The sequence below is a fragment of the Mastigoproctus giganteus genome, chromosome 10, assembly GCF_048544385.1.
Source record: "Mastigoproctus giganteus isolate SK-2022 chromosome 10, ASM4854438v1, whole genome shotgun sequence".
In the NCBI taxonomy this organism is placed as follows: Eukaryota; Metazoa; Arthropoda; class Arachnida; order Uropygi; family Thelyphonidae; genus Mastigoproctus; species Mastigoproctus giganteus.
In genome coordinates this window covers 166,213,042-166,227,820 of record NC_143584.1, presented here as the reverse complement: position 1 = coordinate 166,227,820, position 14,779 = coordinate 166,213,042, and the positions used below count along the sequence as shown (strand labels likewise).

General features: G+C 37.2%; 1 protein-coding gene across 6 annotated transcripts in view; it reads left to right on the top strand.

Annotated features, from left to right (window-relative positions):
* The window catches only part of Nipped-A (Transcription-associated protein Nipped-A), a 1,216,281-nt gene that overhangs the window by 1,161,499 nt on the left and 40,003 nt on the right, over positions 1-14,779 (top strand). For all 6 annotated transcript variants that reach the window (XM_090382460.1, XM_090382459.1, XM_090382462.1 and 3 more), the window contains one exon: positions 1,902-2,043. In XM_090382460.1, the coding sequence (XP_090238586.1) occupies positions 1,902-2,043 (142 nt within the window). The remainder of the gene's footprint in view (positions 1-1,901; positions 2,044-14,779) is intronic.

The following is a 14,779-nucleotide window of genomic DNA, read 5'->3' as shown; positions in this document are numbered from 1 at the left end:
CAAATAAAGGACATTCTTATCAAAACTAAAAAACTGAAATGGCCTTGGGCTGGACACAGCTCAAAGACATGATGACAGATGGACTAAGAAAATAACAGAATGGTACCCAAGAGGAGCTAAAAGAAAACCTGGAAGACAACAACGGAGATGGACAGATGAAATTCATGAGTTTTTGGGTAGTAAATGGATAGCCATTACACAAAACAGAAGGAACTGGAAAGTTGCTGGAGGGGAATTCGTCCTGCAGTGGATTGAAAATGACTGATGATGATGATGTACAACAAAGAATAGGAATTAAATTCCCAATTTTAACCAACTACCACAGAATCTCTTCAGTTCATTCATTTATTTCACGATAATCAGATATATGCAGTTTATGAAACAATATACAAGGCACATCACTGCCTCAGCACTTATCCGTAAGTGCCCAGCTTTAATTTGTTTACTTTGGAAAAGGAATTATCTGTTAAACTAGACATAAATATAAGTCAATAACATTTATTAATATAACTAGATTTAATGTTCTGTTTTGAACCCTTTTTTTTTTTTTTTTTTTTTTTGAAGAGAACACAGAACCAGCAATAATATTTCATTCAAATGAATACTTTAAAAGTCCAAAAGTGTGAGGGAGTTTCTGTTGTGAATGAATGTACTGATATCCATATGTTCAGACAAGTTCTTGGTGGTTTGAACAGAGAGACAGATCCTTGTATCCTACAAAACATTTAGCACCACCTGTTTTCATTAGCAATAATTTCTTCCTAGTCTGTTACAGATGAAAAATATCAACTGCATGGTATGACCAGCACAATTGCTACACTTTCTAGCAATCATATTGTTGAAGAGTGCTTTGGAAAATATATAGGATATCCTAGATATTTGTATTACAAAGGTGCCCTTTTTTGCATTTATAAATTTATACCATATTAGCAATATAAAGCAATTATATTATTAATACTTTTTTATTTCTCTTATAACTATAATACGCTATAGTGACAACTTGTTTGCGCAAACTAAAGTGATAGCTTCTGGCCTGTAATCTGGCCAGATTACAGGTTTGTGCAACAATTGGTTATTATTATTATTATTTTTTAATCAAATGAAGTTGGTATATAATTACATTATTTTAATTACTCTGTAAGCTATTATAAAATCTTCTATAAAACAATATTATTTATTGCTACATTATTTATAATGTCAGAATAATTGTGCAACACATGATGGTGCAAGCAATAATGTAATTTTGCAGTCTCATGCTCTTGGTGTAACTTATTGCAAACTGAGTTTGTTGTTTGGTTTTTAGGAGCATTAGCAACTAAGGCCATATTGCTCAGGGAATATGCGGTGGTCATTCGCTGACCTTTCCGCATCCTCCGTATTTGGTGGTGACGAGCTCGAACCCCGGTCTAATCAAGAAGCGTGTGCTACGCACTGTTGCTCCTTCCCACCTGGCTACGGAGGCGCCTGCAAACTGAGTGGGGAGGGTTGTATTTATTGATATTTCTATGCCTTGTGCAGGAGTCCAGATATAGAAATTTACCAGAGCCACAACACATGCACATTGCAGTTTCGTTGGATTGTAGAATGTTTTAAATTCAGAAACTCAGTGAATGCTTTGTTAGATGTATTGTATTTTGTTGGGACTTTAAAAAAAATTGTAGATGAGACAAGTTCAGAAATGTGTTTTATTTTTCATTAATTGTCATTCAATAAATTAACAAAAAATTATAAAGTTACAAAAATCAAGATGCAAATTGCAGCCCCCCCTTACCAAGATATATTTACATTTATATGTCTTTCCTTTAATTTAAAAACCACATATATAATGAAATTCTTGAAACATTCCAAAATGAGATGTTCAGTTTCAGGTATTCACTCAGATTTGTATATATAAATTTCAGTTCACCCTTCAGCTCTCTTTGGCCGGATTTGCAGAGTTCGTTCTTCATCTTACTCGTCTTAACCCAGATATGATGTATATTCATCAGGATAGTGGACTTATGAATGTTTCCTATTTCAGATTTGATATAGATGATGTTACAGGTATGTTTTGTTTTGACCATTCTCTGTGAAGAATAATTAATTGCTTTCTAATATTTAATATAGCAAAAACGATGTGGCCTATGAAATAAATTTTCCGTACTGAGGACTCTCTTGTCCTTCTAGATCAGAGGTACCCAAACTTTCTTGGTTCACGGCACCCTTAGTGTCCCAGTAATTTTTTCTCGGCACCCCTAGGCCAAAAGAAATACCTAACACAGTGGTTTTCAACCTTTTAGTATATACCTATATAATAATTTTATTCTTTATATAGAGGTACTAAATAAAGATCACCACAAAATTAAAAAGATACGGTACAATGGATACCATACACCTTTTTATAATGAAATAAATATACAAATTTAAAAAATAATAATAATAATAACTTTAAGTAACTTAAACACAAATTACACGGCACCCCAAGAATGTCGTTGCAGCACCCTGGTTGAAAACCACTGTTCTAGATACAGTCGGTCCTCGTATAACACATGTTTGCATTACACGAATTCGATCATACACGATTTATAAATAGGGGAACGTTATCTTATATAACACGAACCGAATTCGCTTATACACGATTCGCCTTTGTGTTTACAAGAAATGGCAGTGTCGAATGCGGAATCACCCCAATTGAACGCAACACGATAGGAATGAAGAAGATTCTGAAAATGTATTTATGTGTTTTATATCAGTGAAGGGGAAACACATTTCACCATAATAACGTAAAAAGCAACACAATTCCAGCTATCGATATAATCGCAAATGCAATTAGATGGAGTTTACTACCAGTTTATAACAGATTCCACTAGCAGAAACGCAACTGGAAATTGTTTTTATTGTTTTATGGTAGTAACCCCCAGAAATGTGCTTTAGTAAAATGTGGGGTGTTAATAGTGTATCTCGGCCTTTACAGTGTTGTTTATTCAGTTGCTACACGCGCGCAGCTTTGTTTCTGTGTATCAAGCGTGCCACCTCGTTTGTAATTGTGCTTTATTCCCTAAAAATTAGTAAAATACTTAAAAGGTGTGAAAAGGAAGTGTCCTGGCTAAGACACTGCAGATTCAGAGAGAAAAAAAAAGAAGCAATTTCGATAAACAGAGGCGGACTGGATCAAAAATTCTTACCCGGGAAAATTTGTAGTGGCCTCATACTACGGTTTATGGCCAAAATCACACCGGCCTCCGGCCCACCGAGGTTTCCCCAGTAAGGCTTGTGGCCAGTTCGCCTCTGTCGATAGAGAAAAATATGAAATTGTGAAACGCTTTGAGCGAAATGAAAGACCATGTGATATTGCACATGCTAATAGACCTAAATGAGGCAACGCGGAGAATTACAAAGAATGCAGAGAAAATAAAAACAACTTTCATAGCGGGAACAACTCAAAGTGTAATTAAAATCCATTAGATTAAGACACAAAGAATTGGAAGAGATGGAACGGCTGTCATCTCTTTGGATAGAAAATCAAACAAAAAGCAAGTTTGCTTACGATAGAAGCAAAAGCATTAGCAATATTTTATTACGACTTACGTATTATAATTTATACTTACGTATTATAAAATACGTAAGTATTTTATTACGACTATTTTATTTAATATAATAAATTTTTTACGAATAAAATACGTATTTTATCCGTAAAAAATACTTTTTTAGTATTAAAAAATACTAAAAATACTTTATTATAATATAATATTATTTTTATTACGTATTTTAATCGTTATAAAATACTTACGTATTTTATAACGATTAAAATTACCCGATTATTTATTGTGTTTGGTAATGTTTTGGTTCCAAATGTGTGCTCAATCTTGGATGGTCGGCACCTAACCCTACTTTTCCCATAGGGCCTGTTGTTTATATTGCACGATTTTGCATTGCACGAGGGTTTCTAGGAACGCAACTATTGTGCTATACGAGGACAGACTGTATTTGGCAGCCAGCAGAATTTCAACTGCAGTAAATAACACTTAACACTGTTATATTAATATTCAAGATGGAACAGCCTTCCCTTAACCAAAAGTTTCCTGAAGAGGCAATTTTTTTAAATAAATAATATTACTAAAATTTAGTCTTTCATATCTTTTAAAATATGTGAAACTGCTACAACACCCTGTTTTGAAACATACTAGTCCCGCATTCAGATAGTCAGTGGTCACTATTAACAAATCACAGGTTACGTGTGATTAATGAAGCCATTCTATGTAAGTTGCTATGTAGTATAAAGAAGATAAAGCTCAAATGTTTAACTCTCTGTCTGTTACTTTGTGTTTGATAGATGCCACTCTTTTTTTTACTTTTTTCTTTTATTTGTGAATAAAATAAAATTCTCCCATGTACCTTTTCCCAGCAGTATTTTCTAAATGATTATACAGTATTTTCTGTTTTCATTTCAATTTGAATCACAAGAGATGAAATTCTTTTTTTTTGGCATTTAACAGATGCTATGTGAGTGATTTCTTTTATGTTTCTTGTACTTCATTTTCCTTGCCTGACATCTGCAAGGTGAAAGTGAAAGTTTCTTATGTTAGTATCTATTTTTGGTTATTATGGCCGCAAAATTAATTACTCGAAGTCTAATTAACTACCTCTAAGGTATTCCCAACCATAATTTTATGTTTGTTTGTAGTATGAACAGTGTAAGTCTAACTCAATGAATTTTCTTCATAACTGCAATTTTGTATTTGCTAAAATAAATATAAAAGAGTTACGTTTAGAGGCAAATGCTGATTATTTGAGGAATATATTCACTAACATTTTCTATGCAAGGAACTAAAGGTAGCAATGGTAGTGAAGAAGTGAAATTAAAAGATGCATGAGAAAAACAGATTCAGAACAAGAAGCTATGGATTCTTGATGAACCATTCTTCAAGAAAATGAATCAACTCTAGCAAGATTTTATCTAGAAAAGACAAAACAGCAAAGTGGATGTTAGAGGTGTGTAAAACAAATACCACAACTTTGTCCCACAACATGATCACTCACTACTTACAGTACCCTTGAAAACTGATGAAATTGTAGACTGGATAAGGATATTGATTAGAACTGATCATCATTTAAGCTTAAGTATGGTTACATAAGAATTCAGTATGGACAAAGAAACAGTTAGATAAATTTTAACTGAAAATTTAAGCATGAGAAAAGCATGTGCCAAGATAGTGCCAGTAATTTTGAATGAAAATCAAAGAATGAGAAGACTCTAAGTTTGTGAAAATATTTTTAAAAACATTAAAGAAGATCCAGACTTTCTGAGTACTGTAATTACTTGCAATGAAAGTTGGCTGTTCCAGTATGACCCAGAAACTAAAGGACAGTCAGTGGAGTGGAAGACAAAATAGTCCCTAGGACAAAAAGTCCCTAGGGAAGACAAAATAGTCCCTACCACTCAACCATCCCTTAAACATAGCATTAACTTTCCCTTAATGCCACACTACTCCAATTTGTACAGCAGTCTTTTATGTATAACAGTATCAAAAGCTTTTCTGAAATCCAAGTATATATTAAAAATTATTTTTTGCATCCATTCCTTTATCACATTGTCTAACCAATTTTATAGTACCCAATAAAATTGGTTAGACAATGTCTCCCCTTAACAAGCCCATGCTGTGATTGAAGTATAACTACACTCCTATATAGATGGTCCTGCATTACTTCTTTAACTAGTAACTCCAATATTTTCCCTAAGTGAAGGCAATGCCCCAGCATACAATGCACTCTCTGTTCACCACTTTCAATCCCTGTGGGTGAACATGCACTCAACTTGCCAGGGCCCTGGGTGCCAATCAAATTCAAGGTCAAGGGTTTGTATTGCAAATTAAATAGTGATCTTTCTCAGAGATAAAAGTTCCTCTTAAGTTATATCGTTTTCTATCAACAGTTTGATTTATAAATCAGTTCTACACTTGGAAGATCTCAAGTAAGAAGAACAGAGAAAGAAAACTCACCTTTCTTTTTGTTATTTATATTACATACTTTACTAACGAATTAACCCTTCTAACCGCTTGGCCTCCTTGCAGCACTACTCCTGCCTTCCGTTGCGGGGCAGGAAAGTCCTCTTGCCAGGGGCAAAAAGGAGCAAACATGGCCAATACAGACCATGTTGACATATGAAAGGACAAACCAAAGAGACTGATCAGATGGAGCAACCCTGCCCATCTTTCTTAATCTTCTTTTTAGAGTAAATTGTCTCCATTTGTTATACAGAAACATCTGGAGGGTATTGCAGGATCTCCCAAGATGGTGAAGAGACTTCAGTCAGGAGACTCACTTATAGAAACCATGAATCAAAGACATTTCGAAAAGCTTTTACAACTAACAAGCTTTGCTGGCATTCCTGCAAAAATATCTCCTCATGCAACCCTAAATACATCTAAGGGTGTCATATCTAGTTGGGATTTATTAAATGTCACCGAGGAGAAAATAGCCCAAGAACTGCAGGGACAGAATGTAATTGAAGCAAAAAGAATAATGATTAAAAAATATAATCAACTGGCACCTACCAGAAATATTATTCTTATATTCAATACGCCTTACTCACCCTCTGCTGAAAAAGCAGGTTATTTATTTTGTCGCATCCGCCCCTACATTTCCAACCCTTTAAGATGCTATAAATGCCAGAAGTATGGCCATTCTCAAACTGTATGTAGAGGAATTCCTGTCTGCCCCAACTGTGGATCCTCAGACCACATACAAAATGACTGCACAGTTACAAAAATGACCTGTCCAAATTGCAATGGTGACCATCATGCATATTCCAAGAAATGTGAAAAGTGGAAAACCGAGAAAAAATTAGTAAAATACAAGGTTGAAAACAAAGTAAGTTTCCAAGAAGCGAGAAAACTAGTTGCACCAACTATAAACCAAAATATTACCTATGCAAATGCTGTAAAAAAATATCAAGCAGTCTCCGTTCAAACTAATGTCACAGTTCCTACTAATAAATCAGTTTCTGATTGGGCAAGAAATGTCCTCTCTGAGCTCCAAACAACTTCACGCAAGCAACAATCCAAGACCACAGACCAAGCAAATAATACTCCTCTGACAATACAAGCGGCACCTCCTCCTCCAGTGATTGCTACCACATCTCGTATTACAAACTCAAATACTGTGAAAAATATTCAAGATACAGATGGCATATCTATACAATAAGATCCTATTTTAGAAATCCATGCCGAAGAAGAAGAAATGGACACTGGTCGGCCAGTTTTCCAAAAAAAAAGACAAACAAAAATTGGAACTTCATAAACCTGTCACCTTCAAAAAGCAGTCAGAATCAGCTCCATCAACTAAACACAAATAATGCCATTGTATTTTACAATGGAACTGCAGAGGCTTTCATTGCAATACAGACAATATCCAAGATCTAATTAATCGTCATTTGCCAGTTGCCAGGTACGTTTCCAGTCTTCAGGAAACTTACCTAACCATGCAAATTTCTCCTTTGATAAAGAACTATTGCCTTTATTGAAGAGATCAAAATACAGCTAATGTTGCCCATGGTGGTGTGGCAATCCTAGTTAATTCAAAGATCCCAACTAAACATATACCACTTCAACTGGAAATAGGCTGACCGGGCTAGCCGGGTGGGTAAAGTGCCTGCCTGGCAACCCAAAGGTCGCGGGTTTGATTCCAGCCTCGGGCTTGGATCAAAGTACTGCAAAAACCTTGGGAGGTGCATTTATGGCCACAGAAGCCTATGCACCAACAACTATCAAAAAAAACCAGAAATAGAAGCCATTGCTGTTCATATAACTTTCCACATTGCAATAACACTTGTCTCAATCTACCTACTGCCAAACCATACTTACTCTTTAAAAGATCTTGAAGACCTCTTCATACAGATACCTCTACCTCTCTGTATATTAGGGGACTTTAATGGTCACCACCCCTTATGGGGTGCTACTAAATTAGATAGACGGGGTCGACTAATTGAAAGCTTTTTAGAGGCACTAAATCTCACCATACTTAATACTGGTGCACTCACACATGTACAGCTCCCAACTGGACACACCTCAGCAATAGATCTCTCAATTTATTCTCCAGTACTGGTCCCGACGATAGAGTGATATGTATTAAATAATCCTATTTTCCACTTTCCAATAGTATGCAACTTTTTTAGCACCGACTACTTCAACTGAACCCTGCAGAAAATGGAAATTTGTCTGTGCAAATTGGGCAAAATTTCAGTCATCAGTTGCTCTTGATGAGAAAAAATCTGCCACCATCCTATTGATAACATGACAAATTACATCACGTTGCACCTTCTAAATTTTTTTTTTTTTTTATGAAAACCCCAAACACGAAAGGTATCAAAACCTGTAGTACTTAGTACTGTGCATGGGTTGAAGGAGAAGTATGGGGGGAGGGGGATGCCGGAACTTTGCTCTAGAGACTAAACATGGGTTTCACCACTTCAAGCCTCCAATAAGCAAAGTGGTGGAATGAGGATTGCACCAAAGCAAAGAAAGCCAAAAATAAAGCCTGGAATGTATTTCGGCAATGTCCGACCACACACACCAAATCTCATTAATTATACTGGGCCGCCTCCGTAGCCAGGTGGGAAGGAGCAGCAGTGCGTAGCACACGCTTCTTGATTAGACCGGGGTTCGAGCCCGTCACCACCAAATATGGAGGGTGCGGAAAGGTCAGGGAATGACCACCGCATATCCCGGAGCAATATGGCCTTAGTTGCTAATGCTCCTAAAAACCAAATAACCAACCAATCATTAATTATAAGAAATTAAAGGCAAAAGCATGTTTCATAAAAAGGCAAGCCAAGAAAGAATCCTGGACCCATTTTGCACCAAGCATCAACAAAAACACTGACACCAAAATAACATGGAAAAAAATTAGACAATAGCAATAGCCAATATGGCTTTCGTCAAAACAGGTCATGCTTGGACCTTATGGTTAAGGCTGAATTTGCCATTCGTAATGCCTTTGTTAAACACGAACATCTAGTAATGGTTTCATAGATATAGAGAAGGCCTTTGACACCACCTGGCAGCATGGTATACCAAAATACCTTAACTCTCTTGGTCTGCAGGGCAACCTTCCTATATTTGTGAAGAATTTTCTACATACTAGATCATTTCAAGTTCGATACCAGCAAGCCCTTTCTGCAACGTTCATTCAGGAAGAAGGCGTTCCACAGGGATCAGTACTGAGTGCCACTCTTTTCGCTCTTAGAATAGATTCTATCACTAAACTTCCAAATATCATAGACACTTACCTTTTTGCAGATGACCTTTCCATCTCCTGTCATTCCCAAAACATTAGATCTATTGAACAACAGCTTCAGGTATCACTAAATAAAATACATCAATAGACCGGCATCAACAGCTATAGACTTTCACAGCAGAAAACAGATGCTATCCATTTTTGTAAACAATGCAAGTTTTATCCTAATCCTGAACTTCATATCTCTAATATCTCCATCCCGGTAGCTAATTAGCATTAGCACATGATGCAAGAAAGCAAGCTTATATAGCATCAGCCAAAAAAAAAAAAAAAAACCCTTATTTCACCCATCCACTCGCTCCAAATGTTTGTCAAGTTCTCCCTTGAATCTATTTAAGCTATCAACTTCTAGAACGACAGATGGAGGTTTGTTCCAGCAATCAACCACCCACTGGCTAAAGGTAAACTTCCACACATCTATCCTACAACAGACTTTCCTCAATTTGAATTTATGCCCTCTCAGGCAATTATTCTGAGCAAGAGGAAGAATCCCATCAGCATTGAGCATGCTCTACCCATTCAAGGCTTTATACACCTCAATCAGATCACCTTGCAGGTGCCTAGTCTCCAGACATTGTAATTTCCAAAACTTAAGTCTTTCTTCGTAAGAACAACCCTTTGTTCCATTCACTAATCTTGTTGCCCTTCTCTGTACTCGTTCCAGCAGCTCTATATCCTTCTTGAAATGAGGCCTCCAGACCTGTATACAATACTCAAGATGTGGTCTGACCATTGCCTTATACAAGGGGATAATCACCTCCTTATCCCTGCTAGAAAAATTCCTGTATATCATTGACAAGACTCCATGAGCTACTCTTGCAGACCATCTGCACTGCTCAGAAAACTTCATATCTGCCTACACAATTACCCCCAGGTCCTTTTCATTCTCTACCACTGTCAGTGTGGTACCACAGAGTTGATATGTTACTCTGGGATTACTGCTTCCCATATGTAGTACTTTACATTTGCCACCTCTCATCCAATCTGCTCAACTTTTCTAGATCCTGTTGTAGCAGTGTACTGTCATTAGTGTCATTAACAACCCTGCCAACCTTTGTATCATCTGCAAACTTGGACAGTAAGCCTGATATACCATCATCAATATCATTTATAAATACAGAAAACAATAATGGTCCCAACACTGAACCCTGAGGGACTCCACTAATAACATTAGTCCACGAAGAGCGATGTCTATTGATTACCACTCTGTCTTCTCCCACATAACCATCCCTTTATCCATAGCAGCAATTTGCCTCCAATACCACACTGTTCCAATTTGTGCAGCAGTCTTCCATGTGCAGCAGTATCAAAGGCTTTTCTAAGATTCAAATATATGATATCAAAATTATTCTTTGCATCCAGTTCCTTTGTGACTGCATCATAGTATCCAATCAAATTAGTCAGACAAGACTTCCCCTTAACAAACCCATGCTGTATCCGAGCTGTAACTGAAGTCTTGTCTAGATGATCCTGCAATGCTTCTTTAACCAGTGATTCCATTAATTTCCATGGAATAGAAGTTAAACTAACAGGTCTATAATTACCTATGTCTCCCTTTGGTCCTTCTTTCTGGATTAGGGTCACATTTGCACATCTCCAGTCCATGGGTACCTCCCCTGAGTCCAGGGAAGCTCTCATAATTATGGTGAAGGGTTTGCTTACTTCCTTTGCTGTCTCCTTTAATATAACTCGATAGATTCCATCCAGCCCAGGTGCCTTCCTTGTGTTTATCTTCAACAGTTTCTCCTCGACTTTACTCCCAGTTATTATAAGATTATCTAGCTTACTGCCAGAGTTGAGTAGACCTCTGGCATTCCCTCCCTGAATAACTCCTCACATGTGAATGTCGATGCAAAATATTCATTTAGTTTGTTAGCTACCTGAGCAGGATCATCAAGAGTTGAACCATCAATATCAAGTGGGCCAATCTGATTCATCCCTTTCCTTCAGAGTTTACTTAAGTAAAGAACTCTTTCCCTTTTTTTTTCTTTGCATCCTTTGTCAAAGATTTCTCGTAATCTGCCTTCGCCTGCTTAACCTCCTTTGTTTAGATATAAGCTGGTTACAGACCAGCTGATATCTATCATAGGCTTCTGTGTCACATGTTAATTTATATGTATCCCGTGCATTTTTCTTCTCTGTCACATGTATAATTAGTTCATCTGACAACCATTTAGGCATAAATCTTGAACAATATTTCTTTGTTGGTATGAAAAGCCTAGTAGCTTCCAAGATTAATTCTTTGAATACCTCCCATTTTGAATTTGCAGTACTCTAGAATTTAAATTAGAATTTAGAATTTAAATACTGTCTCAGACCACCGTAGTCACTTTTACGAAAGCAAAAACCCTTCCCTTTACCCTTGATGGTAGTTACCTCTTTGAGTAAATCTGACTTCAGCACACTGTGATCACTGCCACCTAGTGGGTCCGTTATCTGCAGAATCTTGATGCATGAAGAATCATTACTGATAATCAGATCAAGAGTATTACTCCCTCTAGTTGCCTCTTGAACATTCTGCTGTAGAAAACAATCATCCAATAAATCCACAAAAGCCTTGCTAGTGACCAATCCACAAATTCCAGTCAATATCTGGGAAATTAAAATCCCCTATGATAAGACACTCTAATTTACTGGCCCACTATTTCTCTGCACAATTGCTCATTATACTCATCATATTCATTAGGCCTATAACACATACCTACTTTCATTTTTCCTTTCCCAGTGCTTATGTCACACCAAACAGACTCAACATTGCATTGTCCACCAACATCAATTGGATGCACTTCCTTAGATTTTATGTGTTTCTTAACTAACAGCATAATCCCTTCCTGTCCTGTCTATCCTTTCTGTACACATTGTACTCCCCAAATTCTAGTTCTGCACTTCTTATGTCTGTGTGACCATGTCTTTGATATCCCGACAATATCTGCCTTTGATGTCTTAACTAGCACTTCAAGCTCATCGAATTTATTAACTATACTCCTAGCATTGGTGTACATGCAAGTATACATGCACCTTTTTGTACTCTAACACAGCCCATGTATTTACTTGTTCCACTATGACTCCCAGCACTGGAAATTCGCATTGCCTTGCTTTCCAGGCTGTTGCTCAATTGCATTTCAATGGAAGTACTGCAAGAATCACTTTTACCTCTGCGTTTACTGTTAATCTATTAGTCTGTGTATCCCCCCCCCAAGCTAGCAGTTTTCCGACCCACCTAACTCTGCCTCAATAGCATCAGCAAATATTCTTGCACCCTTTCTATTTAAGTGTATCCTATCCCTGTAGAAGCAGTCTCTTCTGTTAACAAGCAGTTAATAACATCAGATTTCTAGGATTAATCATGGACAACAAGCTAAATTTCCTAGAGCACATTAAAAAATTACGTACAGCCTGTCTAAAAAAGATAAACATACTTAGCACTGTCTGCCCTAACCTGGGGTGCAGATCATACCTCCCTACTTCGATTATACAGGGCATTCAGATCTTGTCTTGATTATGGAGCTCCCATTTATGATTCTGCCAGAAAGAGTGCATTACTCTGGCTTGATCCAGCACAACACTGTTCACTGAGGATTGCACTTGGTGCATTCATAACATGGCCGGGACACAGCCTTTACATTGATGCTCACGAGCCCCCACTATCTTTAGTAGGAAATCGCTATTGCTGAAGTACTCTGTCAAGATACAAAGTTGTGCCTCGTGTCCCATTCAGTCATACCTTTTCAATCCACCATTAGAAAATCTGTACAGAAGTAAACCTAGCATAGTAAACCAGCTGTTCTTCACCTTCTTGAACTAATGAGGTCTAGAATGTTTCCATCCATTCCATACAACAGGTAGCAATTGGTACTCAACCACCATGGGTTCCACCTCCTATACCGACCTGTAACACTTACCTCTATCAATGGAGAAAGAATATTTTGCAAGCATCAAATATCAGACAGCTTCATGCAGTTCAAACTCAAAGATATATTGATTTTTTACTAATATACACATATGGCTCTAGATCCAATTCAGACGTTGGAGAAACTACAGTGTTTCCAAATACAATTGTATAAGCATCCGTTCCATCTGAATTCAGTATCTTTTCAGCTGAATTATTCGCAATTAAACTAAGTTTACAAAATCTCTCTTCTGGCTGGTCTTTAAAATCTGTAATTTACACTGATTCCCTCAGCTCAATCAAGGCATTGTGTAATTCCTCAGATAAAGTTCGCCCTGTTATTAATCAAATTAGAAGATTAATACTGCAGATTGAAGAATGCCACCAACTAGTTACCTTCTGTTGAATACCAGCACATTCTGGTATTTTGGGCAATGAACTGGCCAATAATGCTGCAAAAAACCCTACCACCTTACATTTAATCAATATCCCTGTTCCAGCATCAGATTTTGCACTAATGATTAACGCTGCATGCCTATCAGAATGGGCAGCACTGTGGCATTCTCAAACTAATAATAAACTCCTTCAGATTAAACAGGATCCGAAAATCTGGCACTCTAGTGTCCGTGCATCAAGACGAGAAGAAGTAATCCTTTCAAGAGCAAGAATAGATCATACTCACCTAACCCACCTGCATTTACTCACCGGAGATGATCCCCATAGTGTCCACATTGTTATATAAATATGACTGTTAAACACATTCTCCTTGACTGCCCCTATTATAAACAAGACAGAATTTCAACCCTGCACCCACTGGTTAACTTTCATCAACCTATAACTCTAGAGAATTTGATTGGTGACAAAGCCAATATTTCTGAATTTTTCTGCTTCCTCAAGCAAACTGGAATTTTTAATCTTTTCTGATTAAGGACCTTACTTGACTGTACACGACTTTCTGATTTCCTTTTTATAATAAACGAATAGGTGCATTATAGCCAAGTTCTCTTGAACTTGGCAATAATGTTTTTTTCTCTTGAACTGTAAACTGAAAAGTGTACTTAAGGGAACCCATTTTCAATCCATTGAAAATCCATTGGTAGCACAGCAGTTTTTATATACAGTACTACCTCAAGTTATGTGAATTCAAGTTAGCATTAGTAGAGGCATTTGATGCAAGAAAGCAAGCTTATGCAGCATCAGCCAAAAAAAAAAAAAAAAAAAAAAAAAAACAACTTCCACTTCACCACTCTGTTCGTTCGAAATACCTGTCCAGATGAGCCTAAAACTTATTTAGGCTATCAACTTCCACGACAAGGGATGGAAGTCTGTTCCACCAACCAACCACCTGCTGGCTAAAGGCAAATTTCCGCACATCTATCCTACATCCGTCTTTCCTCAATTTGAATTTATGCCCTCTCAGGTGATTATTCTGAGCAAGAGGCAGTATCCCATCAGCATTGAGCATGCTCAAACCATTCAAGGCTTTGTACACCTCTATCAGATCACCTCGCCGGTGCCTAGTCTCCAGACACTGTAATTTGCAAAACTTAAGCCTTTCTTTGTACGAGCAACCCTTGGTTCCATTCACTAATCTTGTTGCCCTTCTCTGTACTCATT